At 44.0% G+C, this 19345-nt stretch overlaps 1 protein-coding gene across 6 annotated transcripts in view; it reads right to left on the bottom strand.

Annotated features, from left to right (window-relative positions):
- Positions 1-19345, bottom strand: part of LOC142879402 (CUB and sushi domain-containing protein 3-like) — a 194173-nt gene that overhangs the window by 87684 nt on the left and 87144 nt on the right. For all 6 annotated transcript variants that reach the window (XR_012925297.1, XM_076012676.1, XM_076012678.1 and 3 more), the window contains 4 exons: positions 18244-18360; positions 6016-6129; positions 5345-5440; positions 4726-4929 (listed from right to left, as the gene is read on the bottom strand). Coding sequence is in view for 5 of the 6 variants with exons in the window: in XM_076012676.1 (XP_075868791.1) it covers positions 4726-4929; positions 5345-5440; positions 6016-6129; positions 18244-18360 (531 nt within the window). In the remaining variant the exon portion in view is untranslated. The remainder of the gene's footprint in view (positions 1-4725; positions 4930-5344; positions 5441-6015; positions 6130-18243; positions 18361-19345) is intronic.

Raw genomic sequence — 19345 nt, 5'->3', positions numbered from 1 at the left:
CTAACGGGCACATTTCACCATAAATTCTTAATATACTTTATCAGCCCTCTGAGCTCCCCCAGTCGTCAGCTAATATAATTGGTCAAGCAAGATGAGAGATCGCGATAGCGTGGCGTGAATGCTGCACGCCAGACTCAGTCGGTGGGAGGCTCATACATCAGAGTTACGGCAGGTAGACGAGCAAATTATGTGACACCGTTTAGCACCATCAGATATGCAGGGGGCGGGGGGGTGGATTTTCTCCGAAACGTTTAATTAAAAGACTTTTAATCAAAGTATCAGGCTCTCCTTGCGACTGAGCCGAGCGCACATAAAGGTGTCGCAGGAAATCACAAGCTCCACATGTCATGAAATGATGCAGTCAAAGGGCTCCTTATTTATTCTCTAATCAATTACCGACGTCTCTCATATTGTTGAGCCTGCTTGCCTCTAACTGCCGCCACTCTTCTCTTCCTCTTCACCTCCAGGTGTTGACTCTTTAGCCTAAATGCAGACTTACAGCTTCCTGCGAGTAATTAAGCGCCGCGGCCGACATCCCCTGCCAGTTTTTCAAGGTTAGTTTGCTCCAAGAGAGATGGCATCTGTGGCCAACTCTGCTCCCTTCCAGTTGTTAATGGCTACGTTACTGGAAGCAAATTCAGAGGTGGCGGCGGTGGCGGAGACGCTCGCTGCTCACAGTTTTGGGATTCAACTGCATCTTTTGGAGGCGACGAGCGACCCGAGCAAGGCCCTTCAAGACCCGCATCAATCCCAATATTACATCTTTAGCTTTTTGGATTCCGAGCCCAGTGGAGCAGCTTGGCGTGAGAGAAGAGTCAGGGGTGTCCGTGCCCTTTCTGACATCACAAATGGCTTGCTCCTGCAAAGGCGTATTTTAGAACAGGGGTTGCCAAATTTTTCAATGCAGTGGCCCCGCAAACAGCATTAGCTGCTGGCTATGTTTTTTGACTGGCAGGCAATCATGATACATTATTCTACAGTACATTATATTTACTTTGACAACACTACTTTGATATTCTGTGATAAATAAAATATATTCTTGATTTCATTGTTTATTTGCATATTTTTCTTATATTACACATTATATTATTATATATATAAGACAATATCTGAAAAGCAGAGCAAGTGAAAGAAGTCCAAAAAAATAAGCAAGTCAGATGGCTGCTTCCACTGGTTCTTTGCATTTTGAAATACAAGCGCTTGTATTGGACGGGCCAGAGGTAGCGTTCAGTTTCATTAGGAACACATGCAAACTGCCACCAGTGGCCTGACCTTGAGAGCAGCTCATCTTAGTCAACAGAGGAACTCTGGCCCTCCGCTGCCACAGCGAGATGCTATAATTGGTCTTGGGAGGCTATTTCCAAGCAAAAATCCACCGTTTAGAAACGAGCACAGTGAAACGCTGTTTACTTGTCGACATCTTTGAAGAAGCACTTCAGCACTTCCAACAGTGCATTCCACGGCGTGGGTTTACTGAGTCATGGCAATATGAAGGCTTATTTCATGTCGGCCAAACGAAATTCTCTCCGCACTTGCAAGCAGGGGTGGGGTGGGGTGTGGTTGGAGGTTGTGGGGGGGGGGCTGACTGATTCAGATGAGTTGCATGTAAAAAAATGCAAACGACACGATGCTCCTCTGTCAGTCATCTACCTACAATCTTAGCACAACCGCATTCAAAGTCACATCTCACCAGTGAGACGAGCTGACGCCAAGAGAGAGAGAGAAAGAGAGAGCATTTAACGCAGCTCGTCTGCATTTACATAATCTTAAGCTAAAAGCAAATGACTTCGAGTCAAATCTTATAAACGAACCAAGATAAACATCCGTTTATTTCAGAACTGCTTCTCCACAAAACTGTACAAAAAAAGAAGAAGAAAAAAAGGCCTGCGGAACGTTATGCAACCGTTCAGGCGAGGCTGATTCAATTATGACAGAACCAGGTGCTGCGGCTAAGACTCGGGTAGGCCAGTCTTGTGTTCAAGGAATCGAAAGCAGGAAGTGTTTTTGTGGTGCAGGAGGTTCGAGCCCTGCGAGACACGGGGCTGGACTCGTGTCTTCAAGACACCTTTGCAGGACAACAACGTCGTGTCCCGTGAAGAGCGGCAGGGTAGCTGAGCACTGTGTTTTCGCCAGAGCTTCTGTGGAACCGTATCCATTATTCTGGATGAGCACACTGCTGCTGGGGGAGAAGCTGCAGCCAGATGTAATCTCCAGATAAAAATCACTTTGTTTAAAATTGGAACTGGGTGTTGCTGCTGCTGCTCCTCAGCGGTGGTGATGAGGGTGTGGGGGGGAGGGGGGGGGGGGTAAACTGAGATGAACCCCGGCTACAAATCACTGACACTCTCTTGCTGCAAGTCCATATCGTTGCGCGGGCCAGTACGGTTCGGTGTTAGGCCAGGGTCACACCACACAATTCTTTATTCGTTCACGATGGTTACATGTCAGATCGCAGTGCAGTGAATTATAGCTGTGTCTTGGTGTTCGGAGATTGTCGGGGAAGGCCAAACATGAGGTTGTGGTCAAGGAAGATGTCGTAAGCTATGTCACAATTCGCGGAAAATGTTGAAACTGAGACTTTGTGTCATGGTTGAAGGTCAAGATCGCCAATCTTTTTTTTTTTTGGAATTGTTTTTTTTTGGTAAGTGTCAATACGATTTTTTTGTCATTTGCGATAGTTATACGTCAGATTAGATGGTCGTACTGCCGTGAATTCTTGCTGTGTCTCAGTTGGTGGAGTGACTATACATTCTAGAACACCAATCAGTCACCGTCTGTTGGGGAGGACAAACAAGAAGGTGACAGTAAGGAACACATGGTATCGAAAACCTTCTGACACACAAGACTTTCTGTGTGGAGGTCTTCAAGGTGTCCCAGGTGCACGTTCACGACAGGGAATGTTTGCCTGTCAGGCCAAAATCTGACTGAAATTGTCTAGCGTGACAATGCCATTAGAAAGTACACAAAAAAACAAAACAGAGGAGCGTTTCTGGGGCTCATACTGACTGAACACCAACAAACTGTTTTCAATTCATCCTGTTTTGCTGCGACCCGATGCTACATCCACATTGACGCCGGTAGCTGCCCAGATTGAAGCTCTCCGCAGCTGGGAGAGCATGAAAGGGGCGGCTTGCTGGGGTTTTTTAAATATGTATTAACTGGGCCATCAAGCCAGCTGCATGCTGTAAAAACAAGTTCCGTCCAAAATATCAAAATCATTTTCAATCTGGTCTAAAGACGCCATCAAGCCGATCTCTGCGGTGGGAGCAGAATTAGGACGGGGAGGGCTGGGAGGGTTGGTGGTGGAGGCAGAGAGAAGGACCGGGAGGAAGCCGAGTGCAATCCGGCTGCTTGTGAATTTTGCATTAGGCACCTCGGCTTTAATACTGTGCTTTAAGAGACCCTTGCTGCTGGCACTTTCAATCAATGAATCAAAACAGTCTTTTCCCAACGAGCGCTCACGTTTTTGTCTTGCAACGAGGAATGCGTGTAACAAATTAGCTTCTTTGCAAATTTCACACATCTTGCACATTTGCAGCCGATTTGAACGGGATTAAGACGTCCGCTGCCAAGACATACAAATGACTAGAAGTCCCCAGGTGACGCAAAGCCAGCGTGAATAAGGCTTCAGTTTTCAGCAGCTTTTCTTGGGATTTGTACATCTACCACACCGAAGCTCTGTTTGTGATCTCTGAAGCCAAGCGAAAATGTTGCACCGCGATCAAAGGGCCGCGAAGTGGGCCTCGCGATTGGTCTTTCGCCTGCTGTGTAGGTAGTCCAGCCCGTGTTTTTTTTTTTTTTTTTGTCTGCTGCAGTCAGATGTGAAACATAAAGAGAAGAAAGGGAGAGGCAACACAGCAATGCAGTGGGAATACACAACAATATGCTGAGACTTGATTGTTGTGATATCTCTCGTATGCTTAGAGCGGCTCAGTACACTGACTTTTAGTTCAGTTTTTTGGGGGGTTTTCAAGGAAAGTATGGCAACTTTCATCATGTGAGGTTTTGGACACTGAAGTATTAAAGGGGCCTTTTTATGGCCATTTCCAGATTTGATAAATTCATTTTGGTGCTACACCACAAACAAACATGGTTTGTCGAGTAAAAAACTCCTAGTTTGAGCTGTACAGACCTAACAAAAGCAAGACACGTTTCTCTTTTACTCACTATGAATTTAATGCTACCACATGATTTCCCAGTGTACATGACAACTGTTCATTGGCAAGATGTAGTACTGCAGTGTCTGTCTGCCTCATGCACCATTTGAGCAGATTGTGTTTGTCTCATTTCCACGTTACACGAAATATTCAGCCGTTATCTGTTTTGTTTTGGGTTTTTTTTGTTCAGTGCATTGGAGTTAGTTCACGGCATTCCAAAAGCTGACCAGGCTTGAACGTATTCTATATCCAACAGGCCGGGCGATATTTATGCGATATGTTTTTCTGGCAGTCCTTGCGGCTCCCTTTGTGTGTAAACCACAAGGTCCAAAATAAGAGAATGCCTTGCAAGAGGTGACAGGCATCAGAATAAGTAATGACCAAAAAAAGACAACAACAAACAAACCCAGACACCAATCACTTTTGTGCACCTGCTCCTTCCTTTTCAGAGGAAGGTGTTTGTGTGTGTGTGTGTGTGTGTGTGTCTGAGTGAGTGTGTGTGTGTGTGTGTGTGTGTGTGCGTGCTTGCAGAGGATAAGACAATCTTTAGAAAAATGAGGACACTTACCGACACATGTGGGCACGGTGCCGTTCCACTGGGCCAGGGCGTTGGGCACGGCCTCGCACCTGATGGCAGTGGAGCCGTGCAGCGTGTAGCCTGGATTGCATTCAAACAGCACCGCCATGCCCACGCCAAAGTCGTTCCCGATGCGCTTTCCAAACCTGGGCTCCGGGACCGAGTTGCACTGAATGGCGCTCGTCCTGGGGACGGCTGTGGATGAGGAGTGACGAGGACGAGGGGCACGGCAGGACAGGAAGACACGGAGAAACAAAGAGGCGTGGGCGGGTGGCCGGTTGTGTCAGGTGGGGAAACGGCGGTTTGAGAGAGACGGCAAGACAAAGCAGATGGAGAGAAAAAACAGCGAATTTCCGGCTAATCTCTCCACAGGACATTAGTCACTCTGCTCTGCGGCGTTCGGGGGCCGGCTTCTTGTTCCTCTGCCTCGGGCCGTGGACGGACACGGCCAACTGCGTTCCGCCGAACGCTCTCTTATGCGATAAGTGCGTAGCAAAAACAAATCTATTTTTTCAAAAGGAGGAAAATGCCATCGCTTGACTAAATCAGCTTCAAAAAGTCCGGGAACACAATGGAAGCAAATATATAAACAAATAGAATGAACGCTCACCTTGATAAACAAAATGAAATCCCTTTGCCGTTTCCGTTCCATTTGCAGTAAACCTCAGCGTTATCTTGTTTCCTGAACTCAGAGGGAGCGTCTCTCCTGCGTGACAAATCAACATGAAGCGTCGTGAACATTTTCCGCTGTACGGCTCTCCGGCGTGACCAAGTCGACATGTAAAACAAAAGCGGCGGACCACGTGTTAATTATGAACACGTGCTCCACTTGACCTTTTTGTCAGGATTGAGCGGAAAATGATTCTGTTGTGTTTCCTGCGGAAGTCTGAACTGAATGAACTGCCTGATGCGATCTGCGTTCTCAGTGTCGGCAGATAAAATCAATTAGCCGCGTTTTCTGCATTGTGTCACAGTCTAATCTAGTGTAACAATAATTCACAACAGCTAGTTTGCTTTCAATTTTTTTTTAATTAGGATCTTAGGAGGTCATTTCGTTGTAATTATACTTTATGCAATATGCATCATTATGGTGTTTCGTAATCTCATTGCAGAAATGCAGCGAGGAGGAAAAAAGAAAAAAGCTGATAGGATTTTCAGTTTTCGGTGCTGCTTGCCGTACCAAAATGCTATGCATTGAAAGAACTACTTTGGCTATGAACCACTATGACAAATAAATAAAAAAAGAAAAGTAGATAAAGGCATGAAGAATTAGGTTATTACCTGAATGTGATCCATAAATAGATGAGAGAAGGCCTGAATTGGTCAGGGAGCCATCGTAGATCTCCACCACATCAGTGTTCAAAGTCTGGAAAACCACAAACTGGCCGAAGAGCACTGCAGAGGAGAGAGAGGCACGCAGGGCTCAGTAGTTATCTGGATTTCTTCACATTTTTTGGAGAAGAGAAATCTAAAAATTGAGCCAGTTTATTCATTGTTCAGGGAGACAATTAGAGGTTAAGTTGCTTTGAAGAACCCGACTCCCAGAAGCAGTGACACAGAGTTTAATGTTAGTTTGACTTCTTGATGTTGAGGAGCACATCTCAAAGCTCTACAGCGAAAATTGCAATTACACAATAAATACCTTTATATTCAAGGCAGGTTTTACCATGTTTTGCATGTCCGTGCCCAAACAAAATCATTTCAGCTAATTGAATACATATAATGCAGTCAATCATGTAGAAACCACACGTGATGTTTTGTAAAAGCCCACAAAGTGAACCTCTGATTAGTTAATTGGATCACCCCAAGGAAGCACAATTACACTTATTATCACTGCTAGAGTGAATAGACTTAATGGTTTGGTTTACTTCATTCTGGCAATAAGCACTGTGTTTTGTGACTGTTTGAGAGACACAGCAGGAAGTTGATGTTATTTCTGGTGCCAACTAGAAACTCCCCATGACTTCCTCCCCTTTTTCTCAAAAGCAATTCATCGGCACAATGCTTTTTACGTTGAAATATTATGTATGAAAAGTAGCATTATGACTGTGTTTCTTCTTCTGCATGTAGTTAACAGACTTTTTTTCAGGTATTAGGTTTTTCGTTCTGTTGACAAGTTTCGACGGTTGAGTTGGTCTAAATGCCATCCAGTGGCGAAGAGAGACGTACCTGCTACTGGTACCAGTAGCATAAAAAAACTCCAGTCTGAAAAGAAGAAATCTCTTGACTAAATGCCGAAACAAATTTGAGGTTTTATAACTCTAAAACTCAGTGTATCATGTTCAATGTTTTTTTTTTTCTCGACCTAAATGTTTTTGTTTTGGATGATGACATTAAGCTCGTTTAACCTTTTTTGGGGGTGTAGGGGGGCCAGAAAGACAAGAGAACAGTAAGGGATGGACACAAAACTCTAATTGGGTCATGCAGTTTCCAGCATCCCGCAGTCAGTACAGTCACGTCTCATTTAATGTGATTAAATCTGGCCCATTCATTAGTGCATTTGCATGCCACGTCCTGTAAATGGTGGTGCAATGCACCAATCGGAAATGTTTGTTTCTCTCTGTTCATGCTAGCAGCATAGCATCGTGAACAAAGATACTTATGCAACCTCTGTGTGAAGCTGCTCTCACTCTCCACCCCAGCTGAGGATGACACGAGCTCTACGGCTCAAAGATTCATGTCACCACCTGCTCAGGGCACGGGAACAGCGCGTGATTGTCAAGAGGCAGACGAACGAAGAGGGAAGGTCGACACGACGGCACTCGCACAGATGCTGCGTCCTCTTTGCCATCTCTGCTTAAGTCGCACCCTCCCCACGGACCCGCATGCACTGTATGGAAGAGCTGCTGGCTGAAGAGGGCTATCCTGGCTTCATAAGCTCCATCTACAGCTGGTGAGCAACCTCATAACCCGGTTTCAAGAGGAAAACCTCAAAATGTCCCATGAGGAACAATGGAAACGCTGTTCGAAAGAGAGACAGACAAAGAAGGCGGCGACAGCAGCGTCCAATGTGTTTCTTTGCATGAGTTGACCTTCATGTCCGCTGCCTGCCTCATCTCACACGATGTATATGTCCAAGTCCAACTGAGCATCTCTGATTATACCAATGATTATGCACCCTTCAAAAACAGAAACAATCAGAACTTTGTGCGCTGACTGCATGACTGCGCCTGCAAGGTTGCACAAAGAGCAGTGGACTTGTCCATCACAAACGCTGCAGTGATCAAAGCAGTGTATTATTTGGACAAGTAAATCAACCCTTACTATCCATTGTTTGGGTACTTGAAATGTTGTCCCTTGGACATTGCATTGAACACAGCGACGCTCATTTTCTTTCCCTTTCTGCACAGCCATTCATCTGCCTCCATCCAGCCCTCCCCCTCTGCATCCTTGTCTCACACGTCAACTAACTTCGCTTCCTCTTTCGCCGGGATGCAGCTGAGCTATGCACACGTCCCACAAAATGAGATGCATTAAATGAAACCAGGCGAATGACAGCTAAAAATTGCAACACATCACACGCCTTGCTCTCAAGAGGAGAGTTTGTGGTCAACGGATGTAAGTCGCGGCAAAGACTCTTTCCCCTGTAATGAATGTTGATCAGGTTCTACCCGGCAACACAGGAAGATCTGCACTGTCAGGCCAGGGTTGAGGTCGAGGGTGTCACTATTCTGGTGTCTGATCAAAACTGAAATGTGCTCCTAATTACCGCGTCAGTCACCGGGTAATGGTGTTGAATACCATCCAGATTCATGTTTTGCCGGTACATGATGAAGTTACACTGAATTTGACATTTGACTGAATATTAAATGCCATCAATTACCCTTTTATTTTATGTGATGTTGCGCCATGAATAGCACATGACTTCCTTTTGAGAATTCAGACAGCCAGTGTGACCTCTGGCAGCCACAGTCTCGGGATCCAAGACAACGTCAGTGTTTTCCTGTCTGTGACATACTAATGTGGACGTAGTGACATCTCAACTCCACCTTTCCTGAAATCCCTTTGGATTCCACAGGGAGAGCTGTTCCAATTTTTTTTTTTTTAAAGTTCTCTTCCCTGCTTTTACCAATACAGAGGCAGGAAGGAGTTGAAGGAGTTGACAACACTATTGTACTGTGATTGGGCAGCCTCACCCTTTTTTCTTCTCTAACATCAGGCATCCAGTGGGCACAAAAACAGGTACTGACATGAAAGTGTGGCAGATCACACAGCGCTCAAAAAGTGTATGTCTGGAAAAGCAAAAATGGCTCTGAGCATATTATTGCAAGTGTCCTGCATTTTACAGTTCATTCATATTCTTCTACTTCTTCCCGTCTCCTGCCCTGAACGTGTTTTGTGTGTGTTGTGTGATTTTAATAGTGAACAAACACACCTCCTGAGAAACTTCTTACAACTTCCCTGCATACAATATACAACAACATTAAAGGTGTGAACTTGAAACTGCTTGCAGGTGAAGTCAACAGCGCTGACCGCACTGCTAGAGTTCAGCATTCCGCTGGGAATCCCCCATATCCTGGTGTTCATTTGGATGCTGATTAAGACAATTTGCTTTTACAGCATTGCAGATAAAGACCACCCCTCTTGGGAGCAGTACACCAGGATAACACAGGTCCTCCGGTGGGGCAATGAGAGATGTCACTGCAGAAACCTCACAGATAAAGGCCAAAGGAAGCGTTGTCAGTCCATAAAAATTTCCTCGAACTGCCTCAGAACATTTTTTTACTGGATGTATTTCCATAAAATTGCACAGAATAGACTGTTGGCATATGAGTTTTACCTTGTCAACAAAAAAAGCTAGAAAAGCTAAGGGTTAATGGACCAGTTAACACATGGATGAAAACTTTTTTGCTTTTACCTTGTAAAAAGCACTTCCACTGAAAACAAAAGGTTCTTTACGGGTGAATCATTTTTGGGCCAGTGTCAACTTTCACAGGTGTAATAGCTACATCCACATGCCTCAAGGCAAAAGAAACACTAGAGCCATCTACAACACAAGTAAAAAGTAAAGAAACCTCAGACTGACAACAATTGCAAATAGCAAAAAAAGAAAAAAAAATCAGCATGTGTTGGTCCTTCTGGCTATGAATAATGGAGTGACTTCCTGTCGCCTTCACTATGTAGTTGCATGGATACCCACTACAGTTGGTGTCTCAAATGTGCACGGTTTAACTGTTATGCCTGCTGAGGGACCCACAAAAAAAGATCCAAAAAAACAACAACAAAAAAACAAAAACAAATGAACACTTCAGAGATTAACTACTCCCTAAAGCCACAGTGGGGAATGATGCTGCATGCTGCTTTGAACTGACCATCCAGCAGCAGGGCGATCGCACAACTGAAGACAAGCAACAATGTTCTATGATTTCGCCAGAACTTGATGAACTCGGTCTCTGAATCATGCAACATATCCAGCTTGAGCACACACACAAACTCACATGATCTACTGTGCATGAAATTGTCAGTCATCGTGACGTCACCCACTGCATTGCAAAATATCCGTCTTGAAGCATTGGTATTGGTATAATTGGTATAATAAAAAAAAAAAAAACACACATTGCAGCCTATCTAGGATTTTTTTCACTGGTGATTTAGAACAATAGAAACATTTCAATCAGTTTGTAAGGGCAGTCATTTAGTACTGATTCCTGTCGGCTGGTCATTTCTCATCTTTCTGCTACCATTTTTGGCAGCCCCTACTGGCCAAACACTAAGAATTCAAGTTTTCCGCACTTCCGCGTTGTCCTCCTTTATGTACATACAATAACACATAATACAGTCAATGGTATGTGTGCGCACACACACAAAGGAAAAATGCCAGTCAAATTGAAGGACACGGAGGAAAAACACAAACAACACTGCGCAACACACACACAGCAAGGTGTAATCACAGTGAGCAACACGGGCAGATGAGTAGTGAGGATGCCGATGGCGGAGCAGGGGTCTGAATAAGAGATGATTCTACCTTTAGGGAGCGCTCGCTGATGTGATATTAGCATACCAACACCACGCTGGGTTTAGCGAGCTGCACTCTGCTGCATTATGAGCACACAAACACACACAAACTCCAGCGGGAGCACACACATAGGCACCCACGCCGTTGCTCACCCTAACACCCCTTATGCCTTTAATCCAGAGGCAGCCATGCGGAACTCCAATCTGCTCCTTTGTTGTAATCACGTCCAGATATTAAGTCAATAAATCATTGTAAACTTGTTACCTAATTTATGCAGGACTATGATGAATCTTTTGTCCTCTGGGCCCAGTCACGCTGGGGAATGCGGCGTGCACTTTGACAATGGACTTTTTTTTTCCTTTCCCAGGCCTGTGTCTTCACCTTAAATTATACCAAAGCGGTTAAGCTGCTTTAATCACACACCTCCTCGGGTATTAGCCCTCAAGTGATTTTAGCAAATTGTTGAATCTGAGGACACGCTGCCTGCTGGGCTTCAATAATGCACAGCATGTAAAACTAGAGGTTCAAGCCACTTTCATGGGATACTAATTGTATGCTAATTTTCTGCCCATTTAAAGGGTGTCAATAATCTGACAGGCGTCTTTGATGCCTAACGTTCCTCCTTCTGCTGGCTGCAGTCTCAATTAGGCGGATGGTCATGAATTGATCAAGATCAAAATGTTGAATGAATGTGATGCACATGAGAAATGTAAATGAGTGGTGGAATGGGGTATAGTGTTATTGAGGATACATTTTAGTCATCCTGGGTTCATTCAGGCTCAGTGGAAAGACTCGCTTGATCTCTGTGATCACAGTCATGATCTGCCGGCCGCTGTGAAGTGCTGAGAGCTGCCCGCCATGCCTCTGTCTCTAGGATCAATTTGGAGAAGTGCAGAATGTGGTGACGTGGGGGAGTTACATGATCAGAAATGATGTTTTTTGGGGGGCCTCATCTGGCCAAACTTGGGCCCAGAAGATATAGATACAAATATAAAGGCAGTAATATTGTGTGTCTGAGGGGTGAATTTGGAATAAATATGCGGTGACCGTGAGAACATGGAGTCTCGTTTAATCTGTGGGATGTAAGCGCGGCGCAGACTCGGCCATCTCCACAATATATCAGCAGCCTATAGCGATGTGGACATGTTTATTTGTTCTGCAGAATATAAATGCCACGAGGCAACGCAGGAAAGAAGTTTTCATTCCTCTGAGTCACCGCTTTATTGTCACCGCTGCCCATCTCCATTCACCGTTTACTTCCCTCAAACCGACGTTGGTCTCGAGCCAAGGACAAGACGCCAACTCTAATCAAATCCCACGCGTCCAGAGATCCATTTTTCCCCATTCTTGTTCATATCCCTTACAAAATAATGGCTGCTTTGTTGATCGCTGCTCCACCCATCCGCCGAGCTCAGTGACAAACAGTGCTTCACTGGGGTTTCTTTATCAACTCGGCTGCTGCTACGACAAAGTTCTGTTCTTGTCAAAAACAAGGGCATGTGTTATCGAACAAATCATCACAATACAGCAGGGAAGAAAAATGCCATCATCTCAGAAAGATCCCTTCACTCTCCATCTGCCTCGTCGCGCTTATTTGATTTTTTTCCCTCTGCACAAGAGTACCCGTGATATCGCTTGTGTGCTGTGGGTAGTTGATGGATTGTAGAGAAACTTTGCGAGAGCCGACCAAAGACAAAACACCACATTGTGAGGATGACGCACGCTAGTCTCTAATATTTATACAGGTTGCAAAAAAAGAAATAGTAAAGTGGCGTCAGTATAATTCCCTTCACATGTGGTTCACCATCACCAATTTGAATGTGGTGTGAATTAAAGTCATTTATATTAAATCACAGAATCTGCGTCTGATACTTTGGCTTCAAGAAATACAATTTTTTGTAGATCTAAAAAAAAAGTTGAAAGAGAAGATTAAAATTAGAATTTCTTAGTGCTTCACTCGACTTTATGATTTCCTGTAAAAGGCAACATCTGAGCGACGAGAGACCTTTGGCAACATAATGGATGGCATACCATCTCTCGACCACGACAGCAAGCTAAGGAAGAGATAATGTTTGGATGGCACATCACTGGTATAAAAGTAAAAAAAAAAAATACAAATGCATTTAGTACTCAAATCAAAAGTTAAACTTCACTGATGCACTGAGGGAATATAAATGAACAACCAACAGACAACTGGCACACATAATCTTTCAACTACTGACTTTAGCAGTCAGTGTTCTTCTGTCATCAATTTGAGGCGGCAGAATATTGTGGTATAATTCTCAACTCCACATCACACTGTGACCGCTGACCACGTTTCACTGTCATCTGCCAACTCACACAGGCACAGCTGACCACACAGCTATTTTGAAGTCGGTCAGCGAGTTCTGTTGTTAATTCACGTGGGACCATCGCCATTAAACCACCTCACAACATTATCATGAGTAAGCCCCAACTTAAAGTTGAAGGCAACTTTTAAAGTCCCCCCAAAAGAGACACCAACACATCAAAACTCAATGAATACAGTGCATACAACATTTTCTGTGTACCTTCTCAGACCACTAGCAGGCCACCAGTTACTCAATATCAGCCAATAAGGAAGAAGGGTCAATCAACATGTTACTCTGACATGTCAAATCTAACGCAGGAATTGGCACTGAACAATTTAAAGGAAAAATCTAAACAAAAAATGTTCACAGATCCTAAAAGATTCTTCCTAAATTTATTTAAAATCTTTGTTGAACAAGAAAACAAAAAAAGATCAACGACCCCTTTTTTTTACCCCCGCTTAAACTATTTCACTATTTCAGCGCACAGTAAAACTCTGAATAAAATGGATAAAAGCAAGATTTGATTCAAACAGGCATTTGACCGCCAGTAATTGTTGGGTCACGCAGTGGAAAGTTGTGATTGCGTTAAAATCAACAGACCGTCACAGAAGACCCGCTTCTTTTTTGCCGACGGCCACTGTGCCGAGCTGCTTTCGCCCCGGGCCAAGAAAAATATGCACAAAAGCCCCAGATGAGGTGTTTTGAGAAACTCGGGGAAAAAAGAGGGAAATGGCAGCATATGTTTGTCCTTCTGCCGATGAATTATGGAGGAGCTACCTGCCGACTCTGCTTTGTGGCGGCGGGCGACGTCTGAGATTCATGGCAGCACACAAAACCCCCAACCCCGCTCAGGGAAACCGCGGGGATTGTTTGACAGCGCAAATACATATATTTTTAATGAACCGTGATCACAGCGAAATTGCATCAGCCCCCATTCGGCAGCTCGTGTGCGAATGGACCTCAGTGCCGAATCAGCCTCTCTTGTTTTTTTCCAGGGTTGGGGAACCTTCAGTTCGGTGTTGTTCGTGTGCTTTTATAGCACCACCAAGTGCGGAACAGGGCACTTTTCTAATCAGACACGTCAAATAAATAAATACATAAGTAAATAAATAAAAGCACCGCGGCAGCCCACTGTGAGCAGATAATCACAGGTTGCCAGATGCGGCGGGGAAAATATTGGACGGCGGCGAGCGACACGCAGCACGCAGCAATCACATACGTCCGTGCAGCCTACTAGCCTCTTCTTCCAGCAAAAGGCAACGAGTCGATCGATATGAATGTGCGGAAGAGAGCGTTGGGGTTCGTATTAGGTTAATAATGCTAGAGGGGAGGGGGATACAGTAAGCAAAAGCAGACAGACGGTAATGGGTTTTTGCGTGGGAAGTACCATGTCAGGTTTCTACGGTGGCCCGAGGGATCATCTCACTCTCCTGGGAGCATCGACCATGAGTCAACAGTCGGCCCCCCCAGCTACCCAAACTCCCCACAGGGAGCAGTGTTTGGTGCATGGTTTCGCTCCTGGCAGCTCCCGGGTCTCCTCCGTTTCTATTTCTCCGCTCCTTGATAAGACTTTGCTTGCACATGATGGCTGTGTCTCAATTCAGGGTCTGCATCCTTCGAAGCATGCATTTGAAAAGAAGTTGCGTCATAGCACTGAGCAAAGGCTTGTCCCAATTCCCAAAAGTCCGAAGGACGCTCCAAATGCGCCCTCGAAAATGCGCCTACTTTTAGCCGATTCCAAGGATACACCGCTACTATCCTTTGCGTCCTTCTGTATCCCAGGATGCTTTGCGTGCTGCTGAAAAGCATTGTGGGATCCTGGGAAGTCAGCTGAAATTAGCGGCATGTACTGGCAGAGACACAACGTATATATTCAAGCATTAAAATTTCACATAAAATATTCCGTTTTTAACGTAGGGTTTTTGCTTATTTGAACATCCAACACCATCGTTAGATGGCGAACCAATGGTTAGCTTGATGCTATAAAAACGTCACTTCCAGGGTTGGCCAGCAGGAGGGACCGGCGGTGACGCAACCAGGAAATACGCCGGGGAGGCGGGCTTTGGTTCGTCCTTCTCGGCCGGGTCCTTCGGAGAACGCTTCCTTCAGACGGAGGACGCTTCCTTCAGACGGAGGACGCTTCCTTCGAAGGATGCAGACCCTGAATTGAGACACAGCCTATGACTGTCGCCATCAAGCCCCGCTCTTGCCGTTGACTCCGACACTCTGGTAAGATCTATAGGGCCTCCTCTTCCTCCTGCTGCTGTGGCGGCTGAACTCTCCACAGTCTAGCGCTCCCGCTCTCACTCTCTCCGTCCGTCTCGTTACGACTCAGATTTATTGCGGCAATTTGTCAGCGCTCCTGTTTCGCCTCCTGACATTTCCTGGCAACAGATATGCATATGTTTGTTATTTCTATAATCTAAACACATACAGAGCAGAGCCGCGAAAAGAGCCTCGGGCAGATAAACAGAGGTGACTGAATGTCGTGTCGCGAAATCAAATTCGGCATGAAGCCATTACGAGTTGTTCTCATGTGTCTTTTGAAGCAACTCAAAACTTCTCGGGTAGTCGCTTCCATCTAAATTATGAAATTAAATTGGCTACAGGCACGGCAGTGCGTTTGTTTTTTGAATGCATTTATTTTATTTTTGATTTATAACTTTGGCCTTTGCTGAGCAGCAGTTCATTTGAAGATTATTTTAAGAAACAGACTGGGCAGCTTTTCAAAGCTTCCTGCTTAAACAAATTCAAATCTCTTTTTTGTTTGTTTTGTTTTGTTTTATCTTTTTTGTGGAGGGTGGTGATGGTGATGGTTGGGGGTTCAAATCCAATACACAGCAAAAATAATATGAAAAAATAGCACATATCTTCAAAATATCACACAGGGTCTGCCTAATTGCTAGAGCTTGGAAAACCTGTGGGGCCTCCGAAGTTTACCAAGAACAAAACAAAGCCAAACAAAAAAGAAATAATCAGAAAGCAAGGATTTTTTTTTTGTTAAACCATGAAAATGTTCGTTTCACACAAAAGGTTTGTTTTATATTTTTCTGTTGCTGAGCAACACAGCAGGGAATCAATGTGAGTCTCACTGTCTCGGTGAGACTGAAGGACAGGACACAAAGTTCTATACTGGTTGCTGACCTTTTGTGTCCGTCAACAACCACTAATTCCTTTGGGAAAGTATATTTACATGCATGGCCATGGCACTGGTTGTGTGTTATTAAAAGCTCATCTCTAAAAGGAAAAACTGTTCCGTTTGACATGTGACTATGATTACCATTTTCTGAGAATAATTCAACTTCATGGAAGGCCAATGTAGAAGAAACCTACATGGTCTGTAGCAGAGACAATGGCCAGTGAAGAACCTCATTCCAGCCATACTCTCCCCATACAGTTCAACTACAAGTTTTCATTTCTCGCCTAAGTTTTCACATCCCTCAACAGCAATCACCGACTTTTCCTCATTCTTCCTTAAGATAAGATAATACTTTATTGATCACCATTGGGGAAATTCCAGCATCACAATGCAAGAGAACACGTGATAAAAAAAAAATGACGACGTTAAAGAATGAAGTGACAAAAGTTGCATATAAAGTGATATAAAATGTACACATATAAATAGGCATACGATCAGTAGCCTCATATACTTAATAATTTCACCTTTTCAGCGACACACTTGCGCCTCTATAAAGACTTATTATGCATCTGAAGTAATTTCCAAAGATGTTCAATTGTTCAATTGCTGAGGCTCAACTCAAAATTCCTTTAACAAAAAATACAGAGGCTGGTCACGTAAACTATGATATTTGGGGGAGGGGGGCATTTATTTATTTTCTACAGACTAGATTTAACCTTGTGTCGGCTCCCTGCCCCCTCCACCTTGAAGCACAACCCTCAGATGACATTTCCCACTGACCTTCTCCTGCCACTTCAACCAAGCTGACACAATATCCCAAAGGCTTCGGGCATGTTCTCGGTCATAAGGTATTAGGACACATACGTGTGCTAGTCTGGCCAGGGAGCTTTCAAAATATCAATCGCTTGTATTCTGGACACCGAAATGTCAGTCTTATTATCACTCTGCCTTGATGAAGCTGCCAAACCAGAGCAGAATAATGAATCTCTGTCCGTGCCATTATATCAGGTAATTAAAAATGTAATCCTTAATTTATGCTTAACCATAAAATACTTGGTCAATTTTTTTTTTATTAGTACACAATGAAAATTGTATGTGTACTAGGAATAAGTTTAAATTAATTAAAAGTGTAGTTGTTTCTTAAATGTTGAGCCAAACCACAGCCGTCTAGTACTAATCCATTAGTAGGACACATTAACAGCTTCCTACCTTCATCCGCCACTGACTCATGGACTGTACAGTCACTCGGCGGGATTTATCTCCAGGTCTAGGTGGCACGCTTGCCTTTTCTTCCACTCCATTAAACTATCGCAGGCAGTTTAAGCAAGGGCTGCATTTGCATGCAATATTTATGAAATTAAAAAGGGAGACCTGTGGCTCACAGGAGCAGTGGGAGATGGATACAGTGAATGCGTACTGTCACACGGGGGATTAATCTGTGTTTCATGAGCACAAGGCTCAAGTCTCTGATTTCTGCTGCTCTTTATAAGAAACATAATATTATGCAGCAGTGCAGCAGGATCTTCTCGGGGTCTTTGCTGAATTATGCATATACACAGAGTCACCAGACTAAACCGCACATTCAGTTTTTTTCTCCCATTCATTGGGCATAGAGATCCTGTCTCTGATTGTCCATCCCATTATATCTGGAAATGCTGCTGTCTGTGAAAATTCATCCATGTGTTTTTACTAGCGCCAAGCTTCAGCATTCTTCAAACCTGGTGGCTGGAACAGCCCAAGAGGACAGACACACAGGATGCACAGGCTGAAATAAATATATATACTGTACTTTAGATATTTTACAACAGGCACTGAATGTGTCAATGGCGAGAACAGCAAACCCAAGAAAATGTCTGCACTGCCAGGAAACCTTTATTTAATCATCATTTCTTCTGAGATTTTTTTTTGCAGCGTCTTGATTCACAATATTACCATGAAACAAATTATAATTGACCTCCTTCTTCTCTTCAGTCTCTGGTTAAAATATTTTTGAAAAAAACATTAAATCATAAAACTAACTCTGTGGCCACAGAGGAAAACATTTACACAATTACTGTTAAAAAAAAGATTCTTGCAGTTCTTACCGAAGTCTCCAGGGACGAAGATGTCATAGACACAACTCTGACCTCTGGTGTAATTATGAGGGTAGTTTGGGGACAGCACAGTTCCCTCTGAATTGGTGAAGTGACCTCCACAGGGAGCTGATGGGACAGGAGAAAAAGAATCAGAGCGAAATTTGTTACAAGTGAAACAAAAAACAGGAAACATACGGCAAAACATTTTTAAAAAAACTTTGCATTTACAGAACTTAACCCAAATAGGACAAAAATGGAGAAGTGCTTTGCTTCAAAAATGAGAATATGAATAATAAAAACAGAGTATTAAAAAAAAACTGTCAACAAAACAAAAAATTGTAAACGCTCCACAATCAAGATTTCAATCAGCATGTATTTTGTGTCAGCACATGGTGAGCGCTAATTGCTGCTCTAATTACAATCTGAACAAACTGGAATGTACGAGTGACTACTTGAAAGGATGACCGTGGCACAAAAACAGTCATTTGCTAATTTAGAAATCAGAGCTTGCAGTTCTGGCTGTGCAGTAATTGTTTGCGTGTTGCCGACGAAGCCTTCAGACAACGCAGATGGACAAGTCAGTGGACTGGCCATGATCCATTTACGCAGTGCTGTAGCTTCACGCTGCAAGGCCTTGGCCTGTATGTGATCAAGACAAGTGTTTAAATTTGTCAGAAGAAGACCGGAGCCGTTAGAACATGTGCACTCAATGCGCATACTGGGACCATTTTAACGAGAACACCAGCAGAGAAAGTAGGGATCCTAATGTCGCACCATGTTGGAGCAATTTGTCCACATTTGGCTGCTGTAGTTGTGGAGGACATGCAATAAAATATATGGGATGATAGCAAATGGGAGTCTAGTACAAGCTGATTGGCTGGACGGAACGGGAGCTGTTGCACATGGACGGCGACGCACTTGGGAAGCTTCCTGTTGGTAGAGGATGAAAGCAGCTCAAAGGTTTACTCTACTTTTGCTTTTGCTTTTTTTTTTTTTAAAGGTTTACTCAGATTTGCTGTAACTCGGTTCTGTTCCAACCACGACTAGCGTGAAGCTGTGCAACCACAAGTCAAACTGACATGCATTGGCCTTCAAAACAACTCTGTCTTAT

The sequence above is a fragment of the Nelusetta ayraudi genome, unplaced genomic scaffold (genome assembly GCF_046127955.1).
Source record: "Nelusetta ayraudi isolate G7.1 ecotype Tasmania unplaced genomic scaffold, CSIRO-AGI_Nayr_v1 ptg000136l, whole genome shotgun sequence".
Taxonomy (NCBI): domain Eukaryota; kingdom Metazoa; phylum Chordata; class Actinopteri; order Tetraodontiformes; family Monacanthidae; genus Nelusetta; species Nelusetta ayraudi.
Note: the sequence above shows the minus strand (reverse complement) of the source record. Positions and strands in the feature narration are given on the sequence as shown.